Source organism: Phalacrocorax aristotelis, chromosome 3 (genome assembly GCF_949628215.1).
Source record: "Phalacrocorax aristotelis chromosome 3, bGulAri2.1, whole genome shotgun sequence".
NCBI lineage: Eukaryota > Metazoa > Chordata > Aves > Suliformes > Phalacrocoracidae > Phalacrocorax > Phalacrocorax aristotelis.
Genome location: NC_134278.1, coordinates 75,345,662 through 75,358,092, shown reverse-complemented (window position 1 = coordinate 75,358,092; position 12,431 = coordinate 75,345,662). Strand labels below are relative to the sequence as shown.

The window sequence follows — 12,431 nt, the reverse complement described above, 5'->3', positions numbered from 1 at the left end:
TTAACACCAGGAGCCTACTTTCCCACTCTCCCAACACACAAACACTTGCTTTCTCCTTTACTACATACATTACAGCAGCCCCTTCCTGCCCAATTGTGCAATCTCCTCTTCTCTTCCTGTTCTTTCCTCAGGAGCAGCAGACCTTATCACTCTTCTGCAGCACTAACAAAAGCACTTCAGTCTAAGCTTCGCAGATCAGGACAGGAGGAACTACCTGGTATTAAAAGTGTTTCTCTCTCTCTCTCTAAAGGAATTGGTGGCAGGCTGGAGAGAAGCACCTATATGTGACTAGCTGCAGTCCAGGGATCAGCAGTTGGAACACACAAGCTACAAAATCACAGGGCCCCTGCTTATTCAAGAACAGAAGAGACTTTCAGAACGATGGCTGAATACTTAGTCTTCTTTTCATTGTTCACTCTGACCCTAAGGATTATCTGCTGCACATGGCTCGTTCCCCACTCTAGAAGTAGTAATTCCCTTAAGAGTCTTTGCTACTGTGCTCCTCACTATAACATCCATTAATACCAGAAATCCTAATAAGCTTATTTCCAAACCGGCCTGCTCAGTGGAAGAATAATATTATTCCCTTTCTATATAGGGAAAAACATGACAGAGAAAGATCCGTCAAACCAGCATACTTTTGGGTGCCAAAAAATGGGAAGAGCTATTGCTCAACATTTCAGAGCACTGAACACTTCATGTTCAGTGCTCCCTGACTTCAACTGCACCTTGAATTCTCAACAATTTGCGAGCCACATCCCAGAATCTCTAGTTTTCCTAGAAGCAAGCTAGAAGCAGAAAGATCTTAATTTGTGCTATTTGCCTATCACCACACAAATTTTCGTGACAGAATGCTGTCATCAGGTGATGCACTTCACTAACAATTATCAGATGGCCTTTCATTCTTGTTTCATCTTCTAGCATCTGCAAAAAAAGAAGGTACAGTCATACAGAAACCTGCAGTTTCTCTGGAACCTACAGTTCTCTGGAAAATAACTGGTGTGGTAACACAGCTCAAAGGCTATCCAATGTATGCACACAATGGCATTGTATTAAAGTTGCAGGGATGTCTGAAACGAGAGTGGAAAGGTACGTGGTCAGAGCACCTTCCTTTCCTTGTCTCCATTACAAACCCTGTTTTCAGGTGTTAGTGAGCTATCAGTGAGTTAATAAGGGTGTCACCTGCCACACTGCCTCCTTCCAATCCCCATATCTTAAAAAAAAAAAAAGTAATTTAACCCTTGCCATAGCTGTGTGGCATCAGGGCAGGTCACAATGCACACAGTGGCACTTAACTCTGGGGAAAAAAATATTTTTAAGGATATGAGGAAAAGAAAGAAGAATCACGAAGTCATCACAGAAACAGTTTCTTGCAAATATGGACTTTATTAATGCCTCTTATATTACTTTTATTTCAGGTATTCATACATCTTTCTCTGAATAGCTATGAAGTACAACAGCAGATGACATAAAACCTAACTCAAACATAGTTTTTCTCCTAGAAATGGAAACCTATCAGTGATTCTAAGAAATTTGCTATGGAATTCACTATAATTGATTTTACATTTATCTACTCAAACACTCTAAGACAGTGGTACCTCACCCTTACTGGTTACTAACTCGTGAGGCTCACCAGCACCAGACAGAACACAAGACTAGAAGTCCTGCTGAGCATATCAGCTTGAATTCCACGCCGTGGCTGGCACTGCCGCGAGGAGGCAACAGCCTAAAAATCTAGGACAGGCAAGCAGCAGGAAGACATTCTGCATTGGTGGGAAAGAAGAAGGAAGATGAACGCGGTTGGCAGAGATGAAACACACACACACATCCTCCCCAGACTCGGAGGTAGGTTAGAAATTGATCAACTTTTAACAGCACTTTGTTGCTGAAGACTTTGGCGACCTTGCAAAGTAAGTGAAAACCCTGGCACATTTAAAGATCACTTTCTGAACTTACACTCTAGCTACCAGGAGGTCCTCTAAACCCCTTCAGTTTGTTTTAATTTATTATTATTCTTCAATATTAATCTTCAGATTCCCAACCCCACCAAAACACGCTGAAAGAAAGGTAAGTTAAAAATATGAATTATTGTTAGACATTCAAAATGTTTGAATATTCATCATTCTTAACAGAGCCCAGGCACAATAATCTTCAAATTGTTTCAAAATCCTCTCATTTTATCAAATAAACAGGTGCCAATGATGCAAACACACCTGACAATTCTGCAGTAAGTATTACTGCAGTTTTGTAATATAGACTTCAATTAATTCGTAAAACAAGTTCAGCTGTACTAACAAATTTTGAGTTACAATTACCTTTAGAGCCACATGGGGCAGGCAGGTTTCAGGACTAGGCAACAACTGTTTGATTATGGGGGCACATGGTACATGCAGTCTGAGATCTTAAACATCTCATTAAAACAAAAATGAGAAAATGAACTTGTGGAACTTGATGAGGGTAAGAAAGTCGGGAGGGCAGAGGTTCCCCTTCTAGTATGAAGTTGCAGAAGTTCCCTAATAAAAAGCAGACAGGGGCACTCTTTTTTTTACTTAGTTCAAGAAGCTAACACTTCCATAAGCAAGCAAGCAAGCATCGCCGGACTGACATTCCATACCCTCGGAGTCAGGAGACACACATACGTCTTAGAAGCAACTCTGAAACGCGCTCAACTTAGAAAACATGAATCCCAGGGGTCTTGGACTACAGGAGAAACAATTCAGAAAGTAGTTTAAACAGATCATTGCATCAGTTTATTTTTTTATACTAAATCCAGGTTATAATAAACTTGGTGTGACAGAAATTAAATGATCATTGGAGATGCAAGTAAGCAAGCCTCTAATGCCCAAAATTCTTTCAGTTGTCTAAATAAAGATACATTAAATGTGTTATATGTAAGCATCTGAAAAGTTATTTCAAATTTACATTTTAAACTGATTAGTTATATCAAACTAACCCCTGAATGAATTCTTTTACTGAAGTAAAACCAATTCAACGTCAATAACAGCATATGCATACACATTCAAGGTCAATCAACTAGTCTACTTTGAATATGTTGGGTATGGGATCGGTTCCTCCCCAGCCCCAACACAGAATAGATTTTTTGAGATTGTACATATAGGCAAAGTTAAACAAAATGAACTATTAACTTTATAGAAAAGGTATTTTACACAATACAACACTATCCAATTCATACCCAATATATTTTAAGATACACTCACAGCAACCAAGAACAGGATATTATTATTGAGAAGCAAAAACCATTCCCCTCACACGTTGAAAAAGAGAGACCTTCCTCCAAAAACTCAAAACCTATTAGCAGGGATGAACAGCTCCCTATTTCTCATAAAGGTATCAATTCTCAATACACGCTTAGCAAAGGGTTACTATGAAATATTATGCATTATAGTTCTTTAGTATCACAATTCCTCTGTTTAGAAACTAAACTTGTTTTCTAAAGCACAGAAAGAAACAAGAAAAAGCACAGAAAGCAAGGGAAGTTATAACTACCATATACAGAACTAAATAATGTTAACGTTGCATTAGAAGAGTTTAACTTAGCCAAACTGCATAATTAAAAGCCAGTAAAAGAAGCTTAATAATTCCAATGCCTACACAGCTTACTAGCAAGTATAATGAAACTTCTCTTCAATTTAGTTTAAGGAAAAGGACTTTTGGTGAATGCTGTCTTCACAGTGAGAGTATTCAGAGCCTGTACGAAATTGAAGGGAACCAAACGCTTTGGAAGATGTTTGGATGGGCCTTTCTCGTATTATGAATTTGCATTCCACAACTCTCTGCAACTGAAGTACAGCTACAATACTGACTGTTATTCCCTTATTCATCCTAAACCATTTACGTTCTTCCCCCCTACAATTTACCTTGAGAATGTAATCCTTGCAAGTAAATGCACTCTGTGATAATATTTCCTGTTTCATGGGAAGGAATTTTAAAAATTGCTTTCAAAATATTAACTGGCAATAGCCAAGCTGCCATAACAACTCTACCAAATAGCTTTGTCTGACACAGTTTGTTTGGTTTTTTTGTTTTGTTTTTTAAATCTATACATAAAACCACACCCCTAATGTAGGTACATTCTGTATGAAAATACTGAACATACAATCTTTAAAAAAATGGCTTTTTTGTACCCATCATAGACTCAGCAAAACCACTAAAATTGCATGTTTTTTCTTTTTTTTCTTGGAAGGGCAACTTCACAAGATGTAGCTACTGCATGTTTTTTGAAATTATCTTTTCAACAAGCAATTACCATATTCTATATATCTGCTCAGAATTAAAGAAAAAGCTTAGAATTCATATTTTAACCTACAAATCTTTTATTTAGTATTAGATATCATTACTTAGTAACATTAGGAAAAAAGATATTTAAAGTATCTTGTTTTTTTCCCAGTTATGACTTTATAACTAAAGTGTCAACAGAAGTAAATAGTGGTAAATACAATTTAATTGCTTCAGTGACACTAAAGAGTAAAGAATAGTCACTGAAAACCTTATTTTTCTATAAAACAGATGATGAAGTGCTGCAGAACATGAAATTGGGGCAGAGAACCAACTACACCATTAGTGGAGACCATGGAATCACAGAAAAAAAAAAAGACTGGAAAATCTCTCTGAAGGTCATTTTTTCCAAGCTCCAGCTCAAAGCAGGGTTTATTTCAAAACTAGCTTAGCTTACTCATGATCTATCCAGTTGTGTTTTAGAAATCTCCAGAGATAGAGATTTAACCACCCAACAACCTCTTTGGCAAACTGTTCACTATTTAAACACTCTCATGGTAAAATTTTTCTTCTAATACCCAAAACAGTCTTGCCTTGTTGCAACTTACAACAGCTGCCTCCTGTGCATTCACTGCACCTCAGTATCTGGCTCCATCTTCTGTATATCTCCTCCCTCAGGTAATGAAGGGCTACTACTATGACTTTATGGTCATTTTAGGAAAAAAAACACCAAAACACCATACCTACCTTTCAAAGTGGAGCGGCTAGCAGGTCTCCCAGTGTTATTTTTCTGATGCTTTGTTGACATACGCTTCATCTGGCGGGGTGTACTAGGAGGAGAAGTTCCATAGAAGGTATCAGCACTTGCTTCATCTGATAATTCCTCAGGGTCAGATTCAGAAGTCTTGCAAGTAGCATCTTCTGATTTGCTCTCTTTCCTGTAGAGAACAGGTTAAACCATGATGCTAAACAAATAAAAATTATTTGCAACATCTGTTTAGAAAGCTAACCCATCAATAAATCCCAACCACAGTCAACTTTCTGTATTTTCTTGCCACAGCCATGTATACTTAGCCCAAGTTTTTTTCACACCCGTAAGGACAGCTTTCCAATCAAGCAAAGTATAGGCAACATACAACAAAGAGGATGTCCTAGTGACACTCTGGTTGTACAATACAGTGTAAATATACATGTATACACAATATACTTGTTTCTGAGAAAACTTGTGGCAAGCCTAAACTAAGAGGTACATGAAACAAAGAAAAGTTCAAAAATACAAACATAATGCAAGAGAGTCAATCTAATCAGTAGCAGAGGTCTTCCCTTCCGTCCTCTACCCCCTAACTTGTGCAAACCATGAAGGCAACTTCTAAGTTCACTGAAAAGGCTCTCCACCCCTTACAAAACTTTCATCTAGAATAGAAGACCTGAATGGATTTTACGTCTCTTCCACTGATTTTAATATTAAGTAGGTTTAAACTCAGAACTTTTTTTTTTTTTCTTAGCAAAAAAATAACACAGTGTCCACAGTAACTTTTTAACTAGCCTCAATTACTTTGGCACTTTGGAAGAAACACTGGTAATACTTAAGAAGTCAGAGCTCATGCAAACACAAAATTAAGATAATGTATACAAGTTCTTCAAACTGCAGCTCCAGATGGTCAGCTCAACCGCTGGATGCTGTATTAACTGAATTCAACAGAAAGCATGTATCTGTGCAGGATTAGTACCTATGTCTGTCCAGAGGCCGGTACAACAGCTTTCTAACCCCAGGCAGAACCTTTCATTGCTATTACATCTAGCAGTACCAGCAAAGATTGTAGAGTAGTATTACACCCAGTATTACAAAAATTTTATTATTTTAAAAATGCTGACTTTTCTTTGTAATTTTCCAAAACTCTGAACTATTTTCATTAAATTGTTCAAAGATAAAACTACAGAGTAATGTTTTTTTCCCTTCAGGGAGGAACAAAAAAACCCATCAATTATCACAGTTATCCCCTAGCAATGGCACAATTCCACCGCAGAGCAAGACAATCAAAGTCCAGACTGCTATGACTTCTGTCTCCTCTTCAGCCAAAAGCTCCCATAGGCTTTCCTTTGAGTCAGTTCTGGCACTCATACAATTGCCCACCAAGCCAACACCAGGAGCTGATCTATTTGTAAACTCACATGGCATTAAAAAAAAGCCATTGTTTTTCGTATGTAAACTCTGGACAAGCTTAAAGACAACTTCCAGTGCCAGCTTCCTCTCACAAGAAGAGGTCAGACGTAAACTAACCATGATGGGCAGCATGCATGCACTTTTATATTAGGACTTGCTTTAAAAATAAAATATGACAAATACAATAAACGAGTAATCATGTCAGATACCCTTTCCTTCCTCCTGGACACTTGCTCTGCCCCTCCAAATAAGATTACTTCAGTAGAAGAGCAGTTGGGCACAATATCACTGATAGCTGGATCTCCTCTGCATCATCAAGTGACACACAGCAACAAAATTAGTTTCAGGCTAAACTTCAGTACCTTTTATGCTGCTCACGGACATACTAGGAAACTTCAAATGTATACATGGAAACAAACACTCTATCATTGCCCCACCAACAGCATATCTTTTTTATTCTTCACAATATCAAAAAAGCCTCACAAAATAATGAAATCCCTTGGGCAACTCGGGCATCAGGAAAAAGAGCAGGACAGGGCTTTAACCTCTCTCACTATCCCTTTATACGCACCTGATGTTTATATACCCAGGGTAAATATAGAGAAGGAAGAAAAAGGGGAGGAGGAAGAGAGGACTCCAAGGCCAAAATAAGTCCCTAACTCACTTAATCCCATGGATAGGCTGGAGCTCAAAGTGACACCTAGACCTTCTCCCAGATATGGGATTCATTACCCCAGCACAGTCCTCATCACCACCACTCCCCGCTGGTGCCATACACACAAATCTCTTGCTTTAACGTGTATCTGGGAGAAGAACATGCACCACTCTAGCTTGGAAGAGGGAAAAAAAATGCAGTTTGCCTCCATCCCCTCACATGTTTTATTTCTTACGCAGGCATGCAAATAACACCACCTTGACTGTGGTAAAAGATATGGAGGCAAAGAAACATTCAACCTAAATCAGACATTGCAAGACTAGCATACCTGATAACTTCAATTTCAATTCACATGGATCACAAACAACATTTTACTTGCTACTATTTTTGAGGCAGACGCGGAATGTTACTCATGCCCTGGTGAAATGAGTCGGACTGTCTGCAGAAAGAAGTATGCCAGAATATTTCTAGCCAGTAGAACAGCAGTAAGGCTAATAAAAAAAAAAAAAAAAAAAAAAACCACACACACACACAAACAACAAACCACACAACCAACAGATACTATACTTTGCCTTTAGCTATAAACAGAAATAAATACCTTAACTTGCTGAACAGTTCTGTTCTCTGCAAAGCCAAGGAAATTACTCTTCTCACATTACAGCTTTGAGAAGAAGGCAGGCAAGTTCACCAGCTATTGTAAATAAAATTTAGAGGTTACCTAACAAAAACAACTCGGGCGGTACTGTAGCACCACCTGTAGACTAAGGAAAGCCCTACAGTGAATTTGGCCATAATAACAACCACACAGAATCACCAATACTTTTAGCCTAGTTTTCTTGCCTTGGGAAATCATGCTGTTTTTGCGTCTTCTGACAATCTGATTTAATTAACCATTATTGGTCAAATATAACAAAAAAAAAAATCTTAATTTGTTCCTACAGATCTTGTGAAAACAGGTGATAAATAACAGAAAAGGATCTTGTAAATGCTGAACTGGGAAAGTGGAACACAAGTTTACATCTTTTTGGACACCAGGAAAATTTTACTCCTGAGAGCTCCTGCAAACAGCCCTACTGCAAAAAAAAAAAAAAAAAACTTCAGGCAGAGCACACCCTTCTGATTTTGCCAAAGAGAAATCAACCACAAGAAACTAAACCACATGAAACAAGAAGTCATTAGTTCCAGTGCTTATGGAACTATTTATTTTTTCAGTGATCTCACTGGCCTGGCAAGGCGCAGGGTGGGGTGCTGATGCTCTTGCAGGGCCTTGCAGAGCAGCTCCGGCAGCACTCGCATTAGGTCTCAGTTCCAAGACAGTTTTAAAGTAGGACAAGTTACCTCATTTTAAGATGACCAGTGAAAACACCGTTTTCCTTCTGTTTTTCGGTGAGTAAACTCTTAAGAGTGTAACAATCAAACTTCTTCACCAGGCTGAATGAACTGATCTTTAAAGACTGTAAGCTCGCTCTTTCCCCAACAGTCACTACCTTGTCTATTTCTTGCTATGTCTGATGAGAGGGCATGAAGTCCAGAAGTATTCAAACACCCTCCAATCTCACACCTGAATTACATACATACCTGTACAGCAGGATCCAGTATGACTTACTTAACATTCAGACTTTTTTTTTTCCCCTGGGTAATTTAGTAAGCTGTTCCTTAATTTATTAAAAACCATAGCGGATTTATCACAAAACATGCAGCACTAGAAGTCACATCACAAAACAGCAATCATGCTTTACAGAACCACTCTTGTTAGCAGTAGATGAGATGATCTAACTGGAGCTGGCTGGTCTGCTTAGACAGAGAAAGGCACAGGTTGCAAATCAAGTTTAAAATTTCAGCATGTTCAGTTTAGGGTTTGTGTGCAAAGACGCTACCTCAACTCAGAGCTCAAATCAATGCCAGTGAACACAAAGACTCAGTTTCACCACTGAAAGCCTTATTGTACAACTCACTACATACATAGAGTCTGAACTAAAGCAACTACATCAGCTTAGTCACGCTGGTATCAATTTTTCTCACCCAGACGACACCAGATATCTATGATCATCAGCAGGAACACTCTGGTATTAAAACCAGCTGTAATTTTACTAGATTACTGAGATAGCATTTGTAATGTTCATGTGCTAAATACCTTTATGAGCTAACCAAAGACTAATTAAATCTGCAAACCTATAAAATGCACTGCTGGCAAACCAAAATCAGATTATAGTACTGGTTATTACACAGAATTGTTGGTTCCTAAATACTGCTGCCACCGGAGTTGGGAAACATTAATCAAAGCTAATTTCTTGTTTGCTACCAAGAACTGCAGGTTTTCTCCCCCACAGCCAGTGAAAACCATCCTAATCTTAATTAGGCATACACCCAAAAAGTGAAAGCTACAAGTGTGACAACTGAAGTTACTATTTGCCAAGGACAGTTTAAACCCAATGCTTACAAGGAAAACTGGAAGTGCATAGATTTTCGCATCCATCTATTTACAGGCTGCTCCCAGCCTCAATTTTAATGAGCAAAATGCTTCTTATCAATTTCACCCCAGGCATATAGAAGAGACTGTAGTCAGGATGCATACATCAGCAATATTGGGAGAGTTACAAGAGCAGTATGGTAACAAAAAGAAAAACAACCCAAAAACCCCCCAAAAACCCCCAAAATACCAGCCCCCACACAAAAATCACCTTGACAGCTCTGAAATGCAACAAAAAATAACCAAGAATGTTTCCAACAAACAACTGCTGTATGTGACACCAGGTGCATTTCAACCAGAATCTGAAAAGACAGAATACAGAATTTCTTCAATTTGCATATGAAGATGACAACAGGATTTTTTTTTAAACTAAGCCAAAGTGTTGGCAATGTATCTACGATTCCAGCTCAGACATGAAAACCGAGATAAATCTAGATTTTCAAAGCCCTGCAAAAAAAAATAAGAGGGGGAAAATTGAGATATGAAATTTGAAGCAGCAGGACAGGGAACAAAAAGTCTGGGAATCGTTGCTGTTGATAAAGGCCATGAGCCTTTGGAAAAATACAGTCATTTATCACTATAAATAGATTAACAAATGAAAAGGCCACTGAAGATCACATGGGACATGTTAAAATTAAGTAGGCTAAAGTCACACTGAAGAGTATGATTTTTAACCAGTGTAAACTTTTTGCACTTCACTGAAGCATTATTCAAACTATCAGAGTTTGCAACAACCAGTAATAAGAGGTCATACTAAAAACGACGACAGATCTATGGGAGAAACATTTTTTTAAAATCTTCCCTTTATAACAGCTACCCTGATCCTCATAAACAGGAGGTCAAATGTATTAGGCACTTACATAATTAACACAGGTTCAGCCACTGCTTATCATCCCACACACAGCTGCTGGGAATCAGAACAGTAGAGGTCAACTGATAGGACTACAAGCACATAGCAGTAAATTTGAGTTAGAATCATTAAGGTTGGAAAAGACCTCTAGGATCATGAAGTGGTCAACCCAACACTACCATCCTCCTAAACCACCCCTGAAGTGCTCCCCTGACACAGCTTGAGGCCATTTCCCCTCATCCTATCACTACTGACTTGGCAGAAGAGACCAACACCCACCTCACTACAAAATCCTTTCAGGTAGCTGGAGAGAGCCATAAGGTCTCCCCTCAGCCTCCTCTTCTCCAGACTAAACAACCCCAGTTCCCTCAGCCGCTCCTCACAGGACTTGTTCTTCAGCTCCGTCGTTCAACAGCTTCATCACCCTTCTCTGGACGCGCTCCAGCACCTCAGTGCCCTTCTTGTACTGAGGGGCCCAAAACTGAACATAGTATTCAAGGTGCAGCCTCACCAGGGCCGAGTACAGGGGCACAATCACTCCCCTACTCCTGCTGGCCACACTACTCCTGATACAAGCCAGGATGCTGTTGGCCACCTGGGCACACTGCTGGCTCATGTTCAGCTGGCTGTTGACCAGCACCCCCAAGCTCTTTCTCCGCTGGGCAGCCTTCCAGCCAATCTTCCCCAGGCCTGTACCACTGCATGGGGTTGTTGTGACCCAAGTGCAGGACCCAGCACTTGGCCTTGTTAAACCTCATACAATTGGCCTCAGCCCATCGATCCAGCCTGTCCAGATCCCTCTGCAAGGTCTTCCTACCCTCCAGAAGATCAACACTCCTGCCCAATTTGGGCAACTACACGCAGAAGCCAGGAAAATCACCCACCACTACACTTACAAAGCTGCGCACTCCACAGGCCACTGCACCAACAGCTTCCTGCAGTTTTAAAGAGGTTACACACACCAGTAAGGCTTTCTCAACACTTCCTACAACTCCCTGCCATTTCCATACAGAGAACTGCAAGGTCTGTATGAGGTCCACCACCGAATTACCAAGTACTACTTCTTGACACCCAGTTCCTTTGTTTTAACGGCAAAGTGTCTATTAAATACATGTTCCTTAACAGGGATTCAGCTAGATAAGTAAAGTATGAAGGAAGACAAAGCTTCATTAGCCTGTTTTTAGTAATGTACATTGTCAATTAGCTACAGTAGCAGAAAACATAGGCACTACACATTGCCAATCAAATATTTTTAAAGCTAAGGTAGCTCTCCCTAAATGTAGCTGTAACCATTCTATTTCAAAGATAAACAATTTTCTGACAAGAACATAATTGCAAATTGTCATCATCCCAGGGCTGCTGGTAATGCAAACAGGATTTTTAGGTAACCATCTCTGCAGCTGTTAAAACTGAAAAACAAAACAGTATCCGGTTAGAGCTGCTAAACGCCACACACAACACAACTCTGGAATCCACATCTCTAACTCTGTGGGGCAATAATGGGTTTCGTTTTACCTGCACAGCACAAGAGAATGTGACAGCGCTCCTGGACCATCAGCACAAAGAAGGAACTTCATTAATCAACCTGTAGCATTTCAGGAAACTAAGACTGAGGATTAGACAACCTAAGTTAATAAGGCTAAGATGAAATGAACTGAAGTTCTGCTAACGTACAGGACTGGTGCTCTGGTGTAAACTCCTAATGTTACATTCCAATATTACGAAAGCATCACACGCTCCCATTTTTTTAATCACCTTTTAAACATTCCCTGTTCTGAGGGAAGCTTTAAGCTTAAATAAATAGACTTGGTTCTGAAGAGTTCCTGAACTGAAAGCAGAACGGTCTATAAATCCAATTTCGCATACAATCTTCTCTTAAAGATCTGCTACATTTGCGAGTACTAAAAGTAAGTGCTTGCAGCTATTGCATTCAAAGCAGTTACTACAAACTGCTGTAAGGGCAGCAAAAGAAACAGTAACAAAAAACCTTGAAGGAAGGACTCTAAGGGTAATTCCAAGAAAGCCTTCAGTAAAGAGCAAGAAAAAAATATCGGGG

The 12,431-nt window shown here is 39.4% G+C and overlaps 1 protein-coding gene across 10 annotated transcripts in view; it reads right to left on the bottom strand.

The window, feature by feature from the left end:
- MAP3K4 (mitogen-activated protein kinase kinase kinase 4) overlaps window positions 1-12,431 on the bottom strand; it is a 74,686-nt gene that overhangs the window by 52,202 nt on the left and 10,053 nt on the right. For 9 of the 10 annotated variants that reach the window (XR_012659696.1, XR_012659698.1, XR_012659697.1 and 6 more), the window contains exon 2: window positions 4,984-5,174. Coding sequence is in view for 6 of the 10 variants with exons in the window: in XM_075088043.1 (XP_074944144.1) it covers window positions 4,984-5,174 (191 nt within the window). In the remaining 4 variants the exon portion in view is untranslated. The remainder of the gene's footprint in view (window positions 1-4,983; window positions 5,175-12,431) is intronic. The other variant, XM_075088044.1, reaches the window with a different exon arrangement.